This window comes from Triplophysa rosa, linkage group LG14 (genome assembly GCF_024868665.1).
Source record: "Triplophysa rosa linkage group LG14, Trosa_1v2, whole genome shotgun sequence".
In the NCBI taxonomy this organism is placed as follows: domain Eukaryota; kingdom Metazoa; phylum Chordata; class Actinopteri; order Cypriniformes; family Nemacheilidae; genus Triplophysa; species Triplophysa rosa.
In genome coordinates this window covers 2171234-2193535 of record NC_079903.1, presented here as the reverse complement: position 1 = coordinate 2193535, position 22302 = coordinate 2171234, and the positions used below count along the sequence as shown (strand labels likewise).

General features: G+C 46.4%; 1 protein-coding gene across 12 annotated transcripts in view; it reads right to left on the bottom strand.

Moving 5' to 3' along the window:
* Positions 1 to 22302, bottom strand: part of elna (elastin a) — a 169320-nt gene that overhangs the window by 50468 nt on the left and 96550 nt on the right. For 11 of the 12 annotated variants that reach the window (XM_057350357.1, XM_057350344.1, XM_057350354.1 and 8 more), the window contains exons 14-28: positions 19365 to 19403; positions 18989 to 19066; positions 18323 to 18373; positions 18071 to 18142; positions 17193 to 17231; positions 16948 to 17013; positions 16616 to 16702; positions 10111 to 10182; positions 9789 to 9827; positions 9544 to 9609; positions 9407 to 9451; positions 9212 to 9298; positions 1015 to 1089; positions 913 to 945; positions 621 to 698 (exon numbers count right to left, since the gene is read on the bottom strand). In XM_057350357.1, coding sequence (XP_057206340.1) covers positions 621 to 698; positions 913 to 945; positions 1015 to 1089; positions 9212 to 9298; positions 9407 to 9451; positions 9544 to 9609; positions 9789 to 9827; positions 10111 to 10182; positions 16616 to 16702; positions 16948 to 17013; positions 17193 to 17231; positions 18071 to 18142; positions 18323 to 18373; positions 18989 to 19066; positions 19365 to 19403 — 927 coding nt within the window. The remainder of the gene's footprint in view (positions 1 to 620; positions 699 to 912; positions 946 to 1014; positions 1090 to 9211; positions 9299 to 9406; positions 9452 to 9543; positions 9610 to 9788; positions 9828 to 10110; positions 10183 to 16615; positions 16703 to 16947; positions 17014 to 17192; positions 17232 to 18070; positions 18143 to 18322; positions 18374 to 18988; positions 19067 to 19364; positions 19404 to 22302) is intronic. The other variant, XM_057350356.1, reaches the window with a different exon arrangement.

The following is a 22302-nucleotide window of genomic DNA, read 5'->3' as shown; positions in this document are numbered from 1 at the left end:
TATATAATTGAAGGTCCATTTTATATATATATATATATATATATATATATATTTATACTTATTTCTTTGTGTCAAGCTTTTGAGTAAATTTGTTGTAAAATCTGTGCAAAAACTTGAAAGTTCATTTTTTTTACTAAATCCTACTAGTTATTTTTTTCAGTGTACACTATAGTGAGATTGACAACCAGAACTCTCAGTTTTTAAACAGAACAACTTGACAATGAGTAATTCATGACAGAATTGCCATTTTTGGGTAGACTATCCCTTTAAAGTCAGCACAAATTCAAAACTTGGGTTATTATAACTCTCTTCCTTTAATATTTATATTATATAATACAAAAAACAACTATTCTAAAACATGTTTTAGGTTTGCAATCAATCCCTCTTCATTTTCCACTCCTCCGAACAGAGTCATTCTGGTATGTAGCGCCCCTGTACACAATTAAGTTACTTCCCAAATGAAAACAAAGTACCTTTGTGGCTGCATTTCCTATTTCAACTTGAAATATGACAGACTATGGAGGCATTATGAATTATACACACAACATTTCAAATCTGTTAGATTCATTGAGGTCTTACATGTTACACCATTGCTCTTTTATAAAACAGAGAGTACGTACCTCCTCCTCCAGTTATGGGCACTCCTCCAGGGACAGCACCTGTTACTCCTCCTGGAACTCCTGCTCCTCCAGGCACTCCTATAGACACATTGCCATACAGTTTGCAGTGTGCCAGCACCTTCTGTACAGGTATGTATTTAAAACTAAACTGTGTGTTCTTAATGGGATCAATAAACCATTGTTCTGTTAAATAAAGTTCACAATAAATAATTGGGTTTTTGTTTACATGACATTACAATTGCAGTTGAATGAATTTTAATTACTGGTATTATGAAAAAATATATATTCATACCATATTTAGGTGGTTTGCCCCCAGCTCCTAGTCCTAAAAAATGTCACTGTTACTAGACTTTAACCAAATATTAAGAAACTGGAAAATCAAAATAAGATATACCACTAGTTCCCGGAAGTCTTCCTATGCCAGTGACTGATCCGTAGCCTGGGATTACACTGCCCCCTGCTGCCACACCTACAGACATGATACAAGCAGTCAAACGGTTTCATAATATTGCCTTTTTGAAAGGGAAAAAAAACATTAAACCCCATGCATCAGTTTGTAAGTTAACCATCTGTACATTTTTTAAGCCGCTTTACTGGAATGACAAATATTGAACATCAGTATTGCCAAACCATTTATAGCTGAGCTATAAAATAGTGAAAAACAAAATGCTTAAACAAAAAAATATTATATAACTACATAAAAAGAAAAGAATGACGTTTAAAAATATATAATTTTATTGGTAACACTTTACAATTAGGTTGAATGTGATAACAATTAGTTAATGCATTAGTTTACATTTACATTGCATTATACTATACATTTTGTTTCTGACTATGTGCAGTCCCCTGAGATTGAACCCATGACCTTGGCGTTGCTAGCACCATGCTCTAACCACTGAGCCACAGGAAAGCAGTTAAAGTTACATTTAACATTTAACTCTTTTGACATTGTTTAGGGTACAAAGTAACCAACTTTTTACCTCTTAAAATCATGTAGAAATCATTTGAATTAATTTGACAGGTGTGCGAGTGCAACGTGTTGTCATAGCAACGTGGTATTTCGTGTTTCCTTTTCTGCCAGTATGTCCTACGAAGGACGTCTCTTTTAATTCTAAGTTGAGGTTCCTTCGTGTACCACATCCTTAAGAGGATGAGACCTCAAGAGGACACAAGGACGCAGCCTTCCGAAACGAGGCACATTACCATTTAAGAGGTAAAAAGTTGGTTACTTTCTACCCTAAACAATGCCAAAAGAGTTAAACAAATATACAATTTTTGCCTTACTGTTTCAAAACGTTTAAAAATCACTAAACACTTGTAAACCTATTTACTACATATGCCTGCTAAGATTAAAAAAACGTGACACAAATTGTAAACTGTTAACATTTAAACACCACATATTTGATTGAATGTGCAGCATAATAACGGCAACAGCTATTCAAATAACAGACGTTGGATGACGCAAAGAATTGTGGGTTATCTCTAGCAACGAAAGATACAGCTCATGTATCCTCCGAATTTCTGTCAAAGAAGGTCGCATTTGAAGGGTGCCTCCAGAGAGTCCTACCTGATTTTATGAAACAAGACAGCCTCGATGATGTAGCAGCCTTCGAATGAGACCTCTGGAGGATGCAGCCTTACGAAATCAGACACAGCCATTGTCTTAGGTGCGGGTGTAATCAAAATGGCGTTTGATGCAAGGGGTTGTTGGGAAATGTAGTTTGTGCCATTAAAGGTCCGGGGATAGAGAGCAGGGATGCAAAGATTATAGATTTTGTTGGTACGATTATAGTCTGAGGAATAATCAGGGATGCACGATTATGACGATTATTATGCATACATTCATTTCTACTGGCCCTGACAAAAGTTTTACTTGCCCACCACAAAAAGTCATAAATAAATAATAATGTCTAGTTATTAGTTTATTTGTTTACCTATGCAATCTTAATAAATAAGCTCATAATACCATAAAACTATTAGCCTAACTCTAATAATAATAGTCAAACAGTTAGTAATAAAATTAGAACAAATGATCAAATTATGAGCAATAATACAAATAAATGTAATAAAGCAAACACACAAATAAAATTAACAGTGCTTTTTAGGTGTTTCAGGTTGGTCTAACTATGGTTATTGGGTACAGAAACTGAATAAAGGAGTCAAATGTAAAATAACACTTCACAGTTAATATCTTCACAGTATACTGAAATATAGATCAAACCATATTAAAGTTATTAAAGTTGATCAGTCAGGAGCAGTGAGTCTGTTTTGTCTTTGTTTTTGTTGTTTGATGAGCATTAAAACAGATTCCCTTTCTGTTGGTCTCTCGACGTTGTGTCGAACCGACAGATGGGGTTCGTCCCTGAGAACCAATCGCTTCCGACTACTTAGAAAAGGCCAATGAAAATTGGCGAATGAAATTTCGCGTGCTTCATTCATTCACCTTTTGTTCTTTGGAGCCTTCGCTGATGAAGATCAACTCTTGCTACTTAGCAAAATATCTACATTGCCGGTTCTACGACGTGGTGCAGCGGACTGTCCCTTCCTGCAGCGACTTCCCCTGGGCGTCTCGGCGGTTCCAGAGGTGTTCGAGCCAGCAGAGGGTCTTTCTCCAGCGTGGCATGTCCCGCTGTTCTCGTGGGTGCGGTGTCCTCATCGAGGAAGGGGACAAGCACGATGTCTGTCTCAAGTGTTTGGGGGTCAAGTGTTTGGGGGTCTCGCCCCCGGCGAGAGACCCGCACTGCCAGCCATCGAACCACCCCCCGGGGGGTCGATGAAGCAGATCGTACGCTTAGTCCCCCTGTCGCGGTCCCTGGGAGCTTGGCTCGAGCTTCCCACACCGTCACGGTGGCTGAGGAGAACGATCCGTCTCGGCTACGCAATCCAATTCGCCCTCGTCATCGCCCGTTCCTACGGTTCGCTTTCGAGGGTTGGGCATATCAGTACAGAGTCCTCCCCTTCGGTCTGTCTCTGTCTCCACGAGTCTTTACGAAGATCGTGGAGGCTGCCCTCTCTCCCCTCAGGGAGAAAGGGGTGCAGGTACTCAACTATCTCGACGACTGGCTTATCTTGGCTCACTCGCGAGATCTGTTGTGTGCACACAGGGACCTAGTGCTCCGGCACCTAGATCGATTGGGACTACAGGTCAACCGAGAGAAGAGCAAGCTCTCCCCTGTGCAGAGCATCCTCTATCTTGGTATGGAACTCAACTCTGTCACCATGACAGCGCGACTGTCCTCAGCACGTGCCCTGTCGGTGTTGAACTGCCTGGATCATTTCAAGCATTCAGCGGTTCCCCTGAATCTATTTCAGAGGCTCCTGGGACACATGGCATCCTCGGCGGCGGTGATACCCCTCGGGTTGATGCACATGAGACCGCTCCAACACTGGCTTAAGAGTCGAGTTCCTTGGAGAGCGTGGCACACCGGCAGCAGGCGGATGGTGATTACGCCTCTCTGCCGACGCACCCTAACCCCTTGGTCTTCCATGACCTTCCTTCAGCAGGGGTTCCCCTGGGGCAGGTTACGAGGCATGTCGTGGTGACAACGGACGCCTCCCTGCAGGATTGGGGTGCAGTGTGCAACGGGCACGCAGTGTCGGGGCTTTGGACGGGCCCCCGCCTGCGCTGGCATGTCAATTGCCTAGAGTTGTGGACCGTGCTACTCACACTGAAGAGGCTGCAACCTCTCGTGCAGGGCAAGCACGTGCTAGTACGGTCGGACAGCACTACGGCAGTAGCGTATATCAATCATCAGGGTGGCGTTCGCTCACTGCAGTTAACACGACTCGCCCGACACCTCCTCCGGTGGAGTCAGCAGGTGACCCGCTCCCTGCGTGCCACGTATATCCCAGGCGACCTGAACAAGACAGCCAACGTGCTCTCTCGTCAGTTGACGCCTCGCTGAGAGTGGTGACTCCACCCCCGCGCAGTACAGCTCATTTGGGTGCAGTTCGGGCAGGCCCAGGTAGACCTGTTCGCCTCCCTCAAAACCACCCATTGCCCGCTTTGGTACTCTCTGACCGAGGGACCCCTCGGCACGGATGCCCTAGCGCACAGCTGGCCGCGGGACAAGCTGAAGTACGCCTTCCCCCCAGTGAGCCTCATTGCACAGACTCTGTGCAAGGTCAGGGAAGAGGAGCATCAAGTGTTACTCGTTGCGCCACACTGGCCCAACCGGACTTGGTTCTCGGAGCTAATGCTCTTGACGACAGCTCCCCCCTGGCCGATTCCCCTGACGAAGGACCTGCTTTCCCAGGGGAAGGGCACGTTATGGCATCCCAGGCCAGACCTCTAGAACCTCCATGTCTGGCCCCTGGACGAGATGAGGAGATCCTGAGTGGTATGCCCCCAGCGGTGGTAGAAACCATTTCTCAGGCAAGGGCACCAGCCACTAGGCGACTGTACACCTACAAGTGGCGCCTCTTCTCGACCTGGTGTGCTTCTCGAGGAGAAGACCCACGGAGTTGTGCGATCGGGTCTGTGCTGTCCTTCCTACAAGAGAGACTCGAGACTAACCTCTCCTCTTCCACACTGAAGGTGTATGCAGCCGCCATTGCCGCTCATCACAACTCAGTTGCTGGGAAGTCTCTAGGACAGCACGACCTGGTCATTAGGTTCCTAAGTGGTGCTAGGAGGCGGAATCCGCCTCGTCCGCGCTCCATACCCTCTTGGGACCTGGATGTGGCCCTGACAGGTCTCACCAGGCCCCCCTTCGAGCCCTTAGGGGATGCCGCTCTTCCTCATCTCACGATGAAGACGGTTCTCCTTATGGTGCTCGCCTCCATCAAGAGGGTAGGGGACCTACAGGCATTCTCCGTGTCCCCTGACTGCCTAGAATTCGGACCGAGGGATTCTCACTTCAGCCTGAGACCTCAGCCCGGCTACGTGCCCAAGGTTCCCACCGCTCCCTTTCGGGACCAGGTGGTGAACTTACATGCACTCCCCACTGGGGAGGAAGACCCAACCCGTCCGTGTTGTGTCCAGTACGCGCACTGCGCCTTTACTTAGACCGCACACAGAGCTTCAGGAGCTCGGATCAGCTCTTTGTCTGTTTCGGAGGTCAGCAGAAGGGGAGTGCTGTCTCCAAGCAGATGTTGGCGCACTGGATTGTGGACGCTGTCAAGGCAGCCTACCAATCCCTAAATCGCCCGTGCCCTCTAGCAGTGAGGGCCCACTCCACCCGGGGTGTAGCCTCCTCTTGGGCACTGGCACGCGGCGCCTCTCTCACAGACATTTGCAGAGCTGCGGGTTGGGCTACACCCAACACCTTTGCGAGGTTCTACAACCTCCGCGTAGAGCCAGTGTCAGCCCGCGTCCTGCATGGCAACACGTAGGACCGGCAACTGGTAGGGTGTACGCCTATTTTGGTTCTTTTCCCCCTCTCTCGAGTGGGTCAGTATACTGATCCAGCCTCCCTTCTTTCCCCACTGGGCGAAGAACAGGCACTCCATCCATCACTAAGCAAGCACCTTCTGTGGCGGGCTGAGCAGAGCAGCCCTGCCCCTTAGGCCAGGTATCTCCAGAGTTATTCGCAACATAGCTCTAACCGGACCTAGTGCTACCAGACGTTGCAACCCCCCAGTAGGGCGGTTACGTCTGATGTATCCTCATGCTGGTTCCCACCTTGGTAACCCAGGACCTCCCTAGGTGGACCTCCACCTCGCGGTTTATTCTTCAGCCGCATTTTTTCCCATGAGCTCTCCCCTATCGGTGAGACCATGTTGGTATCTCCACTAGACTCCTCCCTGCGGTAGGAAGTGGTCTCTGTAGCGCATCCCCCACTTGAGGAAGTAGCGCTTACCCAGTGGCCTTACGGTACCGGGCGGCTTCTCGCTGTTAGAGAAACAAGGCCGCCGCCTGTGAGGCCGAAGGCAGGGGCCTTCCCACCTTTCAAGAAAGCTCTGGGACCCCCTACCTACCCACTGGTAGGTTACAATTTCGCGGAAGCGCTCACGGCTGACACGCCCAGGCCAGTCACCGTCGCTTTTGTGATTGTGACAGGGCACAGTGTTATGGCGTTTTCCATAGGAACCCCATCTGTCGGTTCGACACAACGTTGAGAGACCGACAGAAAGGGAACGTCTCGGTTACGGTTGTAACCGCGGTTCCCTGATGGAGGGAACGAGACATGTGTCCTCGCCACAACACGCGCTGTCCACTGCAGCAGTCGTGAGAGATCTCAGGCTCCTCAGAACTAAGGTGAATGAATGAAGCACGCCGTCTCCCTTTTATACCCGTATTTCCGTGGCAGAGTCCGGGATGCAAATTTCATTCACCAATTTTCATTGGTCTTTTCTAAGTAGTCTGAAGCGATTGGTTCTCAGGGACGAACCCCATCTGTCGGTTCGACACAACGTCTCATTCCCTCCATCAGGGAACCGAGGTTACAACCTTAACCGAGACGTTATTATGCATTATTATGCTGATGTCCCTTTAAGAGCTAGCACGCACAGATAACATGCTTCCCCCCCCACTGTTTTTGTTTACAGCAAACTATAATGGATTTATCAACGTGATATAGAGCCTATTCGCTAAATAATAACATAAAATAAGTTCAATTGGTTCAACTTGCGTAAGGTGTAGACTTTGAATTCGAGCTTATGCATACAGAATGTATGCATCCTGTGAGCTGTCCTCGACACGACGCTTCTTGGGCGCCGTGCTACTCCATTAACTTACATGCCGCTTTGTTTTTTTACATTGCACTGAAAGCCCAACTGTAACCGCTACAGCCAGTTGTGTACTGGCACGATCCAGCTTCCTTGTTCAGGTTTTCTAGTCTTGTGTCAGGATCGGGGCAGTACCCACATATTTAGTGTGGGGAGAGTCACGGCATTGTTTGTTTTGGCGTGCCACATGCTCTTTCCAATCTCGTCTTTGTCCCCGCCCTCTCGTTTCCCCATTTTTGATGATGTAATGTTTTTTATGCCCTACACTCGTTCCCCGCCTGATTTTGTTTCCTATTTAATCTCCTCGTGTTTTCTGTCTTGTGCCGGTTTGTTTTGGATCATACCGCTGTGTATGACGTTGCATCATTTTGTAGCCTCTTGTTTATTTTAATAGAGATTCCATAAGGAAACATTGGAGAACAAAGGAGTAAACCAAAATTAATAATGCAAGGCCTAAATAACCAGGCGAACGTAATAAGGGAGTTCAGAAACAGGTGAGAAGCTAATTAACAACCAAGGAGATAAACTATGGAACTCAGGCAGACCGAGAGATGCGTCCTCACACTGAGAAAAAGTTAAACTGAGGAGGAATGCCCAGGGTGGAGGCAGGTGGATGACTGACCCAGACGGAGCCGGAAGGAACATGAGAGCCCAGCGGAGCTGGGGCAGTCCAAGGTGGAGATGAGGGAGCCAGGAGCCAAGGTGGAGCCGATGAGTCAATGGGCCGAGGTAGTGTCCAGCGCCCAGAGGCTGCAGGCGGAGACAGATGATCCTTACACCTAGGTGGACCTGGGGACTGGAAGGCCTGAGGCAGAGCTACACAACAGGTTGGAACAGACTGATAATAAGCTGAGGGACTGACAGGAGTCAGTGGAGGCATGGCCAAGGAAATGGCTGAATCTGCAAGAGGAGGTAGGAGAAGGAAGCTGCGGGGGAACTCAGAAAAATAGGAGCTGTGTTGAACCAGCGGGACGGGAGACTCTGAGGAAAAAACCTTTAAACACTCAATATAAACTTCAAAATGGAGGCACAATACACCCACAGTGGCAGGTTGGGCACTGGTTTTGGAGTGGGGATAGTAAATTTCTTCTCGATGAGGAAGATGATGAATGTTGATTCGATATTCACCAGCACCCACTCCACAAACGCGGCGAAATCCTCTCTTGGACCGTTCGCTGGCAGGTGTGCCTTACACCACTCACTTTGGCTGTCCAAACTGGGGAATCAATGGAGTAGGGCCATAGTTAGAGTGCACCATGGTCATACATGGAGATGGGAGAAACTTACAGAAGTACCAACATCACTGCAACACTTCACCAGATCTGATTAATCTCAGTTTTAAGCATCATGTCTGGAGGAAACCAAGCATCACATGCACAATATCATCCCAAACGTAAAGTGTGTTAATAGTATAAATCTGTGGGGGTGTTTTCCAGCAGCACGGACTGAGGGTAGAAAGAAAGCTCAGATGTGCAAAATACAGAGATAAGGATCATGAAAACCTAGTGCAGAGCATTAAAGGTTCATCCTCCCACAGGACAATTCTCATATGCACACAGCTAAAACAGTGCAAGAGTGGCTTATGGACAATGTCAATGTCCTTCAGTGGCTCGGCCTGTGCTTAGGCTTCAACCCAATTGAATATCTCTGTAGAAACCTGAAAATATCTGTCTACTCTACCAGGCACAGTTTGAGAGGATCTAGGGAGAATAATGGCAGAAATGAATCTAAGATAGATTTGTAAAGCTTCTTTCATCATACCCAAACAGATTTGAGGATGTAAAGGTGCTTAAACCAACTACTGAGTCAAGGGGTTTAAAACTTATGCGATGTACTTTTTTTTGCAAAGTTGTTACAAAACAAGTGGCGTGTACTGTATTGTCAGAAAGGACAGTACAGGCAGTCTAGATTTGTGACAGTACCTCCTGTTCCAGGGTAGACTACTCCAGGGTAGATGCCTCCAGCTCCTGGCACAACAGCAGTACCAGGCACAATCCCAGCTCCAGCACCTGAAACACAATACAGTCATAGTCAGAAGGTGTACATTACAATATTTGTCATTCATTCCCCACAGAAAGACTGAATAACAATTATTCTAAGCATGGGTAGATGCCCACCGTATTTAGCAGCTTTGGCTTGAGCAGGGGAGAGTGCCCCAGGACCTTGAAACAGAAAAGTCTGGTTTTATTGTTCCAATATGGTAAATAAATTGATTATAAATTAAAACCATTGGCAGATGTCTGTAGATCCTTACCTGCTCCAGGAAAAAGTCCACCTGTGCCTGGTACACCACCGATTCCAGGAAAACCAGGACCAGCACCTAGACAAACAACAACACTATTACAGATGTTTTAATCCAAACCCAACTGTTGGTTTCCCTTTTTAGAATGTATGTTTTCACTGAGATCAAAATTTGACAATGCCATATGTGCCAGTCAACTGTCAATCAATCATCTATGGACCCATGTAATACAAGAATCAATTAATATCCTCACTCACCATATTTAGCTGCTTTGGCTTGAGCCAGTGTGAGGACACCTGCAAATAGGAAGGATTTGTAAGCAGTCAATAGCTGCAATTATCACAGTTATCACATAAATTAACAGTTCTCCCAGAAGATCATTGTGTGAAAAGAGAGAAATAGTAACAATTTACAATAAGGTTGTATTTGTTAACATTAGTAAATGTGTTAGCTAAAATGAACTAACAATTTGCAATCTAGTTTTTCAGCATTTAGAAATCTTTATCAATGTTAGTTAATGTTAGTAAAACTATTCATGTACTGTAGGTCTGTCTTAAGGACAAATGTGTTAACTATCACCTCCTGCACCAGGATAAAGTCCACCAGGACCACCTGGCAATGCTCCAGTCCCACCTAAACCAGCTCCAGTACCTGAGGAAATACATAAACACTACACTAGCAAGGTTTCAATCCCCCGGTTTGACCTGCGAAATCATTACAATAACCGAAGCACAATATATTTTTCGTGTTGTTGCTTGAGCATTGGGGATGTGGCTTTTGCAAAGCGCTTCATAAATTGATGCCCTTGGTGGGGTGGGGGGGTGCGTACTGTCACGATCCTGCTTTCTTGTTCAGGTTTTCTAGTCTTGTGTAAGGATCGAGGCATTACCCACGTGTACAGTGTGGAGAGAGTCTGATTTTACCAACACATTACGAAGATTATTTTGACTTTTGAAAACCAATTTTGGACCACTGGGAAATATCCGAGATAACTTGGGATCAGTGCGTACGATGTGCCAATGTTTGTTAAGAACATGACGAAACTCAGCTGAATACTTTACAATGCAAAAAGGAGAGTCAGACTGCTGTGTTTTATTATTACTTTTCTCTCGCAGGCTTAGTATCTGAGTGTGACGAAGGAGGCGTGATGAGAGCCGTGGGAGGAGGAAGCGAGGCCGGTGATGTTACTGATAATGAGTGTCAGCTGGGCGCCACACCGGTCTCATATCTCCCATGGAGGAGATCGGAAGCATAAAAGGCCGAGCGACAGGAGTAGACGGCAAGAGGGGACCGGGCCCGGACATTAGTTAAATTTTGTTTACGTTCGTGTGGCTGGCAGTCGTCGGTGAGGGGCTGCCAGCCTGTTTTACTGCTTTTTATTGTTTATTTATTTTTTATTAAAATGTTTAAATGTTCCTTCCTTCCCGTTTGTTGAGCTTTATTACATTGGTGCCGAAACCCGGCAGGAAAGAGGGACATGCTGTCAAAGAGTCCTCGCCGCTGAGGGGGATCGCGGTGCCGAAGATTTCGGCGACGAGGGATGTCCGCTAGCGGCTGCCCGAGGTGGTGGTGCTGGAGCGTGTGCCCGGGTGGGGCAAAGACCTCGCACCGTGTCCTGGGTTGAGGTGGGGTGGCTGCCGTCCGCGAGGGAGCAGAGAGGTCAGCCCCGCTTGCCTTGGGCCGGAGCCTGCTACCGTCCGCCGGATAGGGGAGGAGCAGGAAGCGGGGGGACCTGCTGCCGGCTGCCCTCGGTCGGAGGAGCCACCGCTGGCCGCCAGGACACGAGGACCTCGCTGCCGTGCCCCTGGGTCTGAGGTGGGGTGGCTGCCTTCCGGGAGGGAGCGGAGGAAACAGCCCCGCTTGCCATGGGCCGGAGCCTGCTGCCATCCGCCGGGTAGGGGAGGAGCAGGAAGCGGGGGACTTCCTGCAGGCTGCCCTGATCTGGAGGAGCCATCGCCGGCCACCAGGGGGTGGAGGAGGAGCCAGGGAGCATCCAGTACCACCGCATGGCACCACGAGGAAGAGCCTCTCGGCTGGTTGAGGACCGAGCGACAGCGTGTCGGGGATCCGGACTAATTTTTTTTCCTCTCTCCCCTCTCCCGCCCCTGGTGCTTCCATCTCTGTTCTCTCGTCTCGTCGGTCGATACCCCCAGGCGTTGGGGCCGGGGGGGAGTAGGCACAGTCCTGTGGGTACCCCTGGCCTGTGAGGGACGATGGGGGTATGTGACGAAGGAGGCGTGACGAGAGCCATGGGAGGAGGAAGCGAGGCCGGTGATGTGATGGATAATGAGCGTCAGCTGGGTGCCACACCAGCCTCGTATCTCCCACGGAGGAGATCGGAAGCATAAAAGGCCGAGCGACAGGAGTAGACAGCGAGAGAGGACCGGGCCCGGACAATAGTTAAGTTTTGTTTACGTTCGTGTGGCCGGCAGTCGTCCGTGAGGGGTTGCCGGCCTATTTTACTGCTGTTTATTGTTTATTTATTTTTGATTAAAATGTTTACATGTTCGCTGGTTCCCGTCTCCTTCCTTCCCGTTTGTTGAGCTTTATTACACTGAGATGTGTTATCAAACTTCTTTTTGCATTGTAAAGTACTCAGCATTCGGTGCTGAGTTTTGTCATGTTCTTAACAAACATTGGCAAATCGTACGCACTGATCCCAAGTTATCTCGGATATTTTCCAGTGGTCCAAAATTGGTTCCGTTTCTGTCGGTCTCTACGTTGTGTCGAGCCGACAGATGGGGTTTGTCCCTGAGAACCAATCGCTTCCGACTTCTTAGAAAAGGCCAATGAAATTGGTGAATGAAATTTGCATGCCGGACTCCGCCCCCGGATATCCGGGTATAAAAGGGAGACGGCGTGCCTCATTCATTCACCTTTTGTTCTTCTGAGCCTTCGCTCATGATCAACCGACTTCGCTACAAGATAGCAACTACAAGACTGCCGGTTCTACGATGTGGTGCAGTGGACTGTCCCTTCCTGTGGCGACTTCCCCTCGGCGTCTCGGCGGTTCCAGAATTGTTCGAGTTTTTTCTCTAAAAGAGCAAATTTCTCCAGCATGTCCCGCTGTTCTCGTGGGTGCAACACACTCATCGAGGAGGGGGACGGACACAATGTCTGCTTCCAGTACGCTGCGGAAGCCCTTGTGGATACGTCCTGCCCGCACTGCGGGCGGTTGACGTTTCAGACGTTGCATCACGGGTGGCTGTGTTCCCACGGGGCTCAGCCACCACCTCGTCTGCTTCCCGTTCCGTGACGGCAGGACTACGGCCCTGCCGCCCGCTACTGTGAGCAGCGAGGGTGATATGAGGATTACTGTGAGCACTAATCCGTCAGCCACTGGCTCGTGGACCGTTCGCACCTCGTCTCGCTCGTCTGACCATGCCCCATGAGACGGTCCCACCGTCTTGTTCCTCAACCACGTATTCGGAAAGGGTGCGTGATGATGAGATGTCCGTTGCAGCATCGGAGGGCGACTTACTGGCATCGGACTCCGACGATTCCTCGTAGCTCCCTCCCTTGGGGGGTCGAGCCCAGGAAGAAGTGGACGTCGAAATGTCAGCCATGCTTCCCCACACCGCCGGCATTGGGTTGCAGTGCATCGCACTGCCTCTCCCAACGCTCGATACATGGATACCTGGATACATGGTACCTCATGGTACACAAGCTGCCATTCAGGATGCTCATGCAGAAGCGCATCCTGGCATCTATCAGATGTCAAGATGGATTCATGGCAATCAACCTGAAGGACGCTTACTTTCATGTCTCGATTCTCCCTCATCATCGCCCGTTCCTACGGTTCGCTTTCGAGGGTCAGGCATATTATTACAGTGTCCTCCCTTTCGGTCTGGCTCATTTGACACACTCGCGAGATCTGTTATATACACTCAGCGACTTAGTGCTTCGGCACCTAGATCGATTGGGACCACAGGTCAACCGAGAAAAGAGCAAGCTCTCCCCTGTGCGGAGCATCCTCTTTCTTGGTATGGAACTCAACTCTGTCTCCATCACAGCGTGACTGACTACAGAGCGCGCTCAGTCAGTGTTGAACTGCCTGGAATATTTCAAGCAGTCAGCGGTTCCGCTGAAACAATTTCAGAGGCTCTTGGGCACATGGCATCCTCGGCGGTGGTGATACCCCTCAGGTTGATGCACATGAGACCGCTCCAACACTGGCTACAGAGTCGAGTTCCCTGGAGAGCGTGGCACACCGGCAGCAGGCGGATGGTGATTACGCCTCTCTGCCGATGCACCCTAACCCCTTGGTCTTCAATGACCTTTCTACGCGGGGGTCCCTCTCGGGCAGGTCACGAGGCATGTCGTGCTGATGACAGCCGCCTCCCTGCAGGGTTGGGGTGCCGTGTGCAATGGGCACGCAGTGTCGGGGCGATGGACGGGCCCCCGCCTGTGCAGGCATATCAACTGCCTAGAGTTGTTGGATGTGCTACTGAAGGAGCTACAACCTCTCGTGTAGGACAAGCACGTGCTGGTCCGGTCGGACAGCACAACTGCCGTAGCATATTCAACCGCCAGGGTGGCGTTCGCTCACGGCAGCTAACACGACTCGCCCGACGCCTCCTCCTGTGGAGTCCGCAGGTGAGCAGATCCCTGCGAGCTACACATATCCCAGGCGACCTGAACCAGACACCCAAAGCGCTCTCTCATCAGTTGACGTGTCGCGGAGAGTGGCCACTCCACCCCGTGCAGTCCAGCTCATTGGGTACAGTTCGGTAGGGCTCAGGTAGACCTGTTCACCTCCCTGGACACCACCCATTGCCTGCTAGGGTACTCCTATCTGAGGCCCCCCTCGGCATGCATGCTCTAGCGCACAGCTGGCCGTGGGACAAGCGGAAGTACGCCTTCCCCCCAGTGAGCCTTATTGCACAGACTCTGTGCAAGGTCAGGGAAGAGGAGCATCAAGTGTACTAGTTGCGCCATACTGGCCCAACCGGACTTGGTTCTCGGAGCTGATGCTCTTGACGACCGCCCCCCCGGCCAATTCCCCTGACGAAGGACCTGCTTTCCCAGGGGAAGGGCACGTTATGGCATCCCAGGTCAGACCTCTGGAACCTCCATGTCTGGCCCCTGGACGGGACGAGGAGATCCTGAGTGGCCTACCCCCTGCGGCGGTTAAGACCAACACTCAGGCTAGGGCCCTGGCCTCTAGGCGTCTATACGCCTGTAAGTGGTGCCTCTTCTCATCCTGGTGCTCTTCTCGAAGAGAAGACCCGTGGAGTTGCTCGATCGGGAACGTGCTGTCCTTCCAGAGACTCGAGAGTAATCTCTCCCCTTCCACACTGAACGTGTATGTAGCCGCTATTGCCGCTCATCACGACCCAGTTGCTGGTAAGTCTCTAGGACAGCACAACCTGATCATTTGGTTCCTAAGGGGCTCCGTACCTTCTTGCGACCTAGATGCGGTCCTGGAGCCCCTCGAAGATGCCGCTCTTTCTCACCTCACGATGAAGACGGCTCTCCGGATGGCGCTCAAGAGGGTAGCAGACCTACAAGCATTCTCCGTGTCCACAGATTGCCTAGAACTCGGGCCCGGTGATTCTCACGCTATCCTGAGACCCCAGCCCGGCTACGTGCCCAAAGTTCCCACCACTCCCTTTAGACACCAGGTGGTGAACTTACAGGCGCTCCCCACAGGGGAGGAAGACCCAACCCCATCTGTGTTGCGTCCAGTACGCGCATTGCGCCTCTGCTTGGACCGCACGCAGAGCCGCAGGAGCTCTGAGCAGCTCTTTGTCTGTTTGGAGATCAGCTTTGCAATACATAGGTATTGAGAAAGTCACAAAACCACTAAGAGGTGGTGATTATGAGAGAAAATTATTACAAAGAGAATGTCATTGGATTTACAGTCTAAATACTTTGTCACCATTAGGCTTGAATGATGAGTTTGATATTAAGCCTTTTTTATAATGGGGATTATGATGTTTTTCTGATGATCTTTTAATGTTGTTTGGTGTGAATTTGATGTGTACATTGGGTGTCATTTATATTGAGATATATATAATTTTTCTGCTGTAATGTGTTTTTTTCTTGTGCCTAATTACGGCTAACACCTGATCCTATTTAAAGGTGATTTGTAAGCCACAATGCTATTGTGTCTGATGAAGACCTGACGGTCGAAATGTTGCGCTATTCAAATAAAATTTGAAGTATATTATATCAGTGTGTGGACAACACATTTCTTTCTTTTGTGATTTACCCTTTTTTATTGCACCTGAGCCCAATGGGTTGCTTGGATGTGCACACTTCTTTGTATTTTATTGAAGAAGTTTGGAACAACCAGATCTCCTTCTTGAGCTGGCTTCCTGTCCTAACTGGGGAATCAATGGAGTAGGGCCATGGTTAGAGTAGTGACCAAGAAGCTGATTGTTACTCTGGTTGAGCTCCATGATCATACATGGAGATGGGAGAAACTTACAGAGGTACCAACATCACTGCAACACTTCACCAGATCTGATTAATCTCAGTTTTAAGCATCATGTCTGGAGGAAACCAAGCATCACATGCACAATATCATCCCAAACGTAATGTGTGGTGGTAACAGTATCATTCTGTGGGGGTGCTTTTAAGCAGCACAGATGGAGGGTAGAAAGAAAGTCCAGCTGTGCAAAATACAGAGATAATGATCATGAAAACCTAGTGCAGAGCATTAAGAACCTCAGAGTGGGAAGAGGGTTAATTCTCCCACAGGACAATTATCCTATGCACACAGCTAAAACAGTGCAAGAGTGGCTTATGGACAATGTCCTTCAGTGTCTCGGCCTGTGATTAGGCTTTAACTCAATTGAATTTCTCTGTAGAAACATGAAAATATCTGTCTACTCTCCCAGGCACAGTTTGAGAGGATCTAGGGAGAATAATGGCAGAAATTAATCTAATATAGATGTGCAAAGCTTCTTACATCATACACAAAAATATTTGAGGATGTTAAGGCGCTTAAACCAACTACCGAGTCAAGGGGTTGAAAACATTTGCAATGTACTTTTTTTTGCAAAGTTGTTACAAAACAAGTGGAGTGTACTGTATTGCCAGAAAGGACAGTACAGGCCGTCTAGATTTGTGACAGTACCTCCTGTTCCAGGGAAGACTACTCCAGGGTAGATGCCTCCAGCTCCTGGTACAACAGCAGTACCAGGCACAATCCCAGCTCCAGCACCTGCAGCACAACACAGCCATAGTCAGAAGTTGTATGCTACAGTATTTGTCTTTCATTCACGACAGCAAGACTGAATATCAATCATTCTGAGCATGGGTAGATGCCCACCATATTTAGCAGCTTTGGCTTGAGCAGGGGAGAGTTCCCCAGGACATTGAAACAGAAAAGTCTGGTTTTATTGTTCCAATATGGTAAATAAATTGATTATAAATTAAAACCATTGGCAGATGTGTGTAGATCCTTACCTGCTCCAGGAAAGAGTCCACCTGTGCCTGGTAAACCACCGATTCCAGGAACACCAGGACCAGCACCTAGACAAACCTCAACACTATTACAGATGTTTTAATCCAAACCCAACTGTTGGTTTCGCTTTTTAGAATGTATGTTTTCACTGAGATCAAAATTTGCCAATGCCATATGTCACAGTCAACTGTCAATCAATCATCGATGGACCCATGTAATATAAGAATCAATTAATATCCTCACTCACCATATTTAGCTGCTTTGGCTTGAGCCGGTGTGAGGACACCTGCAAATAGGAAGGTTATGTATGCAAACAATAGCTGCAATTATCACAGCTATCATTGTGTGTAAAGAGAGAAATAGTAACACTTTACAATAAGGTTGTATTTGTTAACATTAGTAAATGTGTTAGCTAAAATGAACTAACAATTTGCAATCTAGTTTTTCAGCATTTATAAATCTTTATCAGTGTTAGTTAATGTTAGTGAAACTATTTATGTACTGTAGGCCTGTCTTAAAGGAGTCATATTGCACGGCTAAAACGAATATTATTGTTTGTTTTAGATGTAACGCAACGTGTATACACCATTTAAAGTTTAAAAAACGTTGTATTTTCCACATACCGTGCATGTTTGTATCAACTCTTTGCCCCGCCTCTCTGAAACGCACTGATTTTTTACAAAGCTCATCGCTCTAAAAAGCGAGGTGTGCTATGATTGGCCAGTTCACCAGTGCGTAGTGATTGGTCAAATACTGCAAGCATTTCACGGAAATGTAACGCCTCTTACCATAGTCGGAACATCAGGTTCCAAAGCTGCACTGACAGGCGATACAATGAGATTTACAATTTAGCCCACCTTATCTATGTGTAGATTTGGGCGGTCTTAGTCAAATCATGTCACGAAGTTACATAGATTCGCCGGGGTGTGGTTACACGAGGCGTTTCAGGCAAGTCTGGTTGAGCATTCGCTTTTAGATAGAATGCATCTTTTGTTCCCACACTTTCATTTGTGCAATTTTACGTGTCTAATACATGCATGGGCAAACTTATAACACAACAAAAGCACAGAAAAACACGTACTTCCGCCATATGACCCCTTTAAGGACATATGTGTTAACTATCACCTCCTGCACCAGGATAAAGTCTACCAGGACCACCTGGCAACGCTCCAGTCCCACCTAAACCAGCTCCAGTACCTGAGGAAATACATAAACACTACACTAGCAAGGTTTCAATTCCCTGGTTTGACCTGCGAAATCATTACAATAACTGAAGCACTATATATTTTTTTGTGTTGTGGCTTGAGCGTAGGGCATGTGGCTTTTGCAAAGCGCTTCATAAATTGACAACATGGTTTAGTAAGTAAATATTATTACCATATTTAGCAGCTTTAGCCTGTGCAGCAGAGACCCCTAGAGACCCCACACCTACACACACAGAGTGAACATCAGTCAGAGCTCATGCATTTGTGTAGATAGACAGTGCATGTGTGTGTTTGCTGACAGAGATGTAATGATGCCAGCAGTGTTATTGTAACTTCTCTAGAGTAAATCAAAACATCAAAATATGCACTCGGTCCACTACACATAATTTTATTTTTCATTCTTCATTTTAGAACAACAGTGAACCCATAAAGACTATCCAAAATTATTAAGAAACTGTTACATTTAATTATCAGCATTGCAGTCAGTCTTTGTCTAGAAATTCTTCTCTTGTCATTTTATTAAGCAGCTTCTTGAGGTCTCACTGTATTGAAATTCGTATGAGCTCTAATTGACTCCTTTTCTTTATTTTTCAGTAAAAGTCATCAATTTCAAAACTTTTTAAAATAGTTTTAAAATAAAATGATCTCAGCACAACAATTTTGTCTATAATTGTCTGCAAAAATAATTTCAAACATTTACGCTTAGGCTTCCAAATCATTTTTTTAAACATGTAGAACAAAAGACCCTTGACTTTGACTGGTAGTGTATATTTCATTTTCCATTCAAAATTAATAATATGATAAAGTAGTCCAGTAGTTTTGCTATACAGTAACGCACCAGTTCCTGTAGGATACCCTGGCTTGGATCCAGCTTTCCCCCCAGGAAGACCAGCACCTCCACCAAAGCCACCATAACCTTCAGTACATCAGCTGACAATCAGCACACAAGCTAATGTATACAGTATGTTACAAAAGGTTTTCTGCACATGCACATACTCAGGAGATTGCTATACACCACTAGTCCAGAAGCAATCCCTGTTTCCGTTTTTAACACTACACAAATATTAGAACAAAATACTACAGAGCATTTAGAACGGAATTGAAGTATTAAAGAAACATCTTCAAGTTTTAATTATATGTGTGGGCAATAGGAAGAGAGAGGAGCAGGAAGTGATCCTGGACCAGTGCTATTTACGTCTTGGTCAATAACCTACCGTATGGAAGTTTGCCACCAGTATAGAGGGACCCAACACCTGTTGAAATGTGAAACTGTAAAAAATACTTTACACACATGTGCAGGCAAAATTCACTTTTACTTTTTACTTTCACTTGTGTTTAGAAAGGATTCTTGTTAGCTGCTCAGGCTGGGTGACTAGCTAAACTAAGAATTTAGAATTTAAACTAAGTTTTAGCATTTGCTACATTTTAAAGTTTGGTATGAATGCGAATTGACATGCGATGGACATAAAACCTGTTTCCGTCGTGTTCCTGTAGCTTGTACTGCAAAAGTCATGGGTTTGATCCCAGGAGCACATAAAATGATTGAAAAATGTATAAATTCAATGCACTGTTAGTTACTTTGAAACACGGAAGTTATTATGTGCTTTAAAAATGAAAGTAAAAAAAAACATTGCCGTTTTTGTTACATTGCCCCACATTTATCAATCTAAGAGATCCATTCGCAGAAATCAGCTTACTACAGTGTTCATTTGTGACTTATGAATAATTTGTATGCCGCCAATTCCATCAAACAATGGATCATACATCGATAAATGCGTTGGATGAAAACGTCTCGAGTTACTGATGTACGAGACATGACGCATTGGGGTTTGGGGGTGGCAAAGCCTTCTGGGGGGAACGCCTTCCTCTGAGAAATCCTGAAACCTGATTGAATCACGCTTGCAGTTGCAATAGCCAATGGCGTTCGACCGTGGACATATTTGGCGGGCACAACCGCTTTACTGTATATGCAGCGCCGAATGCCATCTTACTGTACCTCAGAATCTTCAGACTGAATGAGAGAATGTCTAATGACTCTGAGAGTTTTTTATGTGGCCGTCAATGCAATGTCTTGTTCCCTCCTCTTAGGAAACAATGGTTCCATCAGTAACCTGAGATGTTCCCTTTCGAGTCGGTCTCTCAACATTGCGTCAACACATGGACGCATTGCTTTGCTAACAGGAACATGAAAAGTGGGAACATATTACTCCCATTCATTGGCTTCCTGTTAGGTTCAGAATTTATTTTAAGATTCTTATTTTAGTTTTTAAATCATTAAATGGCATGGCTCCGTCATATCTGTCAGAATTAATACAGCCATACACTCCGTCGAGGGGACTTATGTCCGCCGACCTTTCATTGTTAATTGTCCCCCTTGTAAGATTAAAGAATAGAGGTGACCGTGCGTTTGCAGTGGCAGGGCCTAAACTTTGAAATAATCTGCCTTTACATGTTACAAAGGCCCAAACCTAAAGGCCCTATTTTCAAGTCCAGTTTAAAAACCTAGTTTTATGGTTTGGCGTTTAACTCTGTGTGAGAGCTGCTGTTTTTATTTCATTTTAATTTATTCTACTTTTATCTTATCTTACTTACTAACTTTTTAATAGTTCGTCTTTTATTGCTTATGCTTGTACACCACTTTGGCAAACACTTGTTGTTTCTAAAAAATGCTTTATAAATAAAGTTTGACTTGATTGGGAAAACTGTATAGAATCCCTGCTGTGTAAAACATAATCCAATATCTAGAGAGTTGGATGTATGAAACCTATACATAACGTCTCGGTTACATTTGTAACCTCGGCAGTGGTGTAAAGAGTACCTGAAAACCATACTTGAGTAAAAGTACAGATACCTTGCAGCGAAAACTACTCCATTACAAGTTACAAGTCACCAATTCAAAAATGACTTCAGTAAAAGTCTTCGAGTATCTGAATTGAACAGTACTTGAGTATTTTACTCGTACTGAATGTAGGCTCAAAGCAGCACTAGTCTTCAACACTTAAGAGACATGTCAGTGAAAAACAAGAAACCGTTGATTCATGAGGAGAGCAATCACATTTATTTTCTTAAATCTAGGGCTGTCAATCGATTAAAATATTTAATCGCATGATTGTAATGAGTTAACTCGTGATTAATCGCACATTTTTATCCGTTATAAATGTACCTTAAATGAATACTTTTCAAGTTTTTAATACTCTAATCAACATGGGCATGGACAAATATTGATGCTTTATGCAGATGTATATTGTTTATTATTAGTGAAACCATACTCAACATGGAGCATGAAGACTAGACATGTTTCAAAGGTCATAGATGTTTTTCAAAGAACTTGTACATGTCTACTAAACACATGAAAAAAAAAAACCCAGGAAAAACACAGGTTCCCATTACTTCTTTCTTTGCACTGAGCTATTTACTTACACAAGCATGTTTACATTTTCGCAACTGTGATAGCTCGGTGGAGGCTGTGTGCAATGTAAGGCATATGCTCGAACGGAAGCTGCCTGGCCGCGGCAATCATGTTGCGTGCACTATCGGTGGTCAGTGGGCTAATTTTGAATTCAATATCCCACTGTCTGGGTACCTGCAGAAAGTGCTCAGCGCAAACGTTAGCATAGTGCCTCTTGTCTGTCTTCATAACGGTCAAAGCGGACGACCGTAGTTTCCAGTGTGTGTCAAAATAATGAGCCGTGACCCCCAGGTAGCTATGGTTACTGAGGGAAGTCCAGTAGTCTCTGGTGAGCGCAACCGTGTTTGTCTGTCTTATCGCCTCCTCGACTTTCGCTTTCTCCTCTTCGTAAGAGTCGTGAATCTTGCTTGTAACAGTGGCTCTCGAAGGTAGTTCATATGTGTAATCGTTAGATGCGATGCGAATAATTTCAAGTAGACCCTCGTCCTCCACTACATTAACTGGCCTACATGCTGTAGCCACCCATTTAGCTATCGATGTGGTGAGTCTGTTGCTTGTGAAGTTGTCCATCCGTCTCTGCTGAAAACAATCTAGTGTGGTCTGCCGCGAGGAGGAGGAGAGCTCTCTGCGTCAGTTGTATGCTTCGCCATCAATCAAGTGAAATTTTAAACTCGACGTGCTGCGGTGATAGCTTAATTCACATCGACAATAAATGCAGATCAGTTTAGTCTTGTCGACAGAAC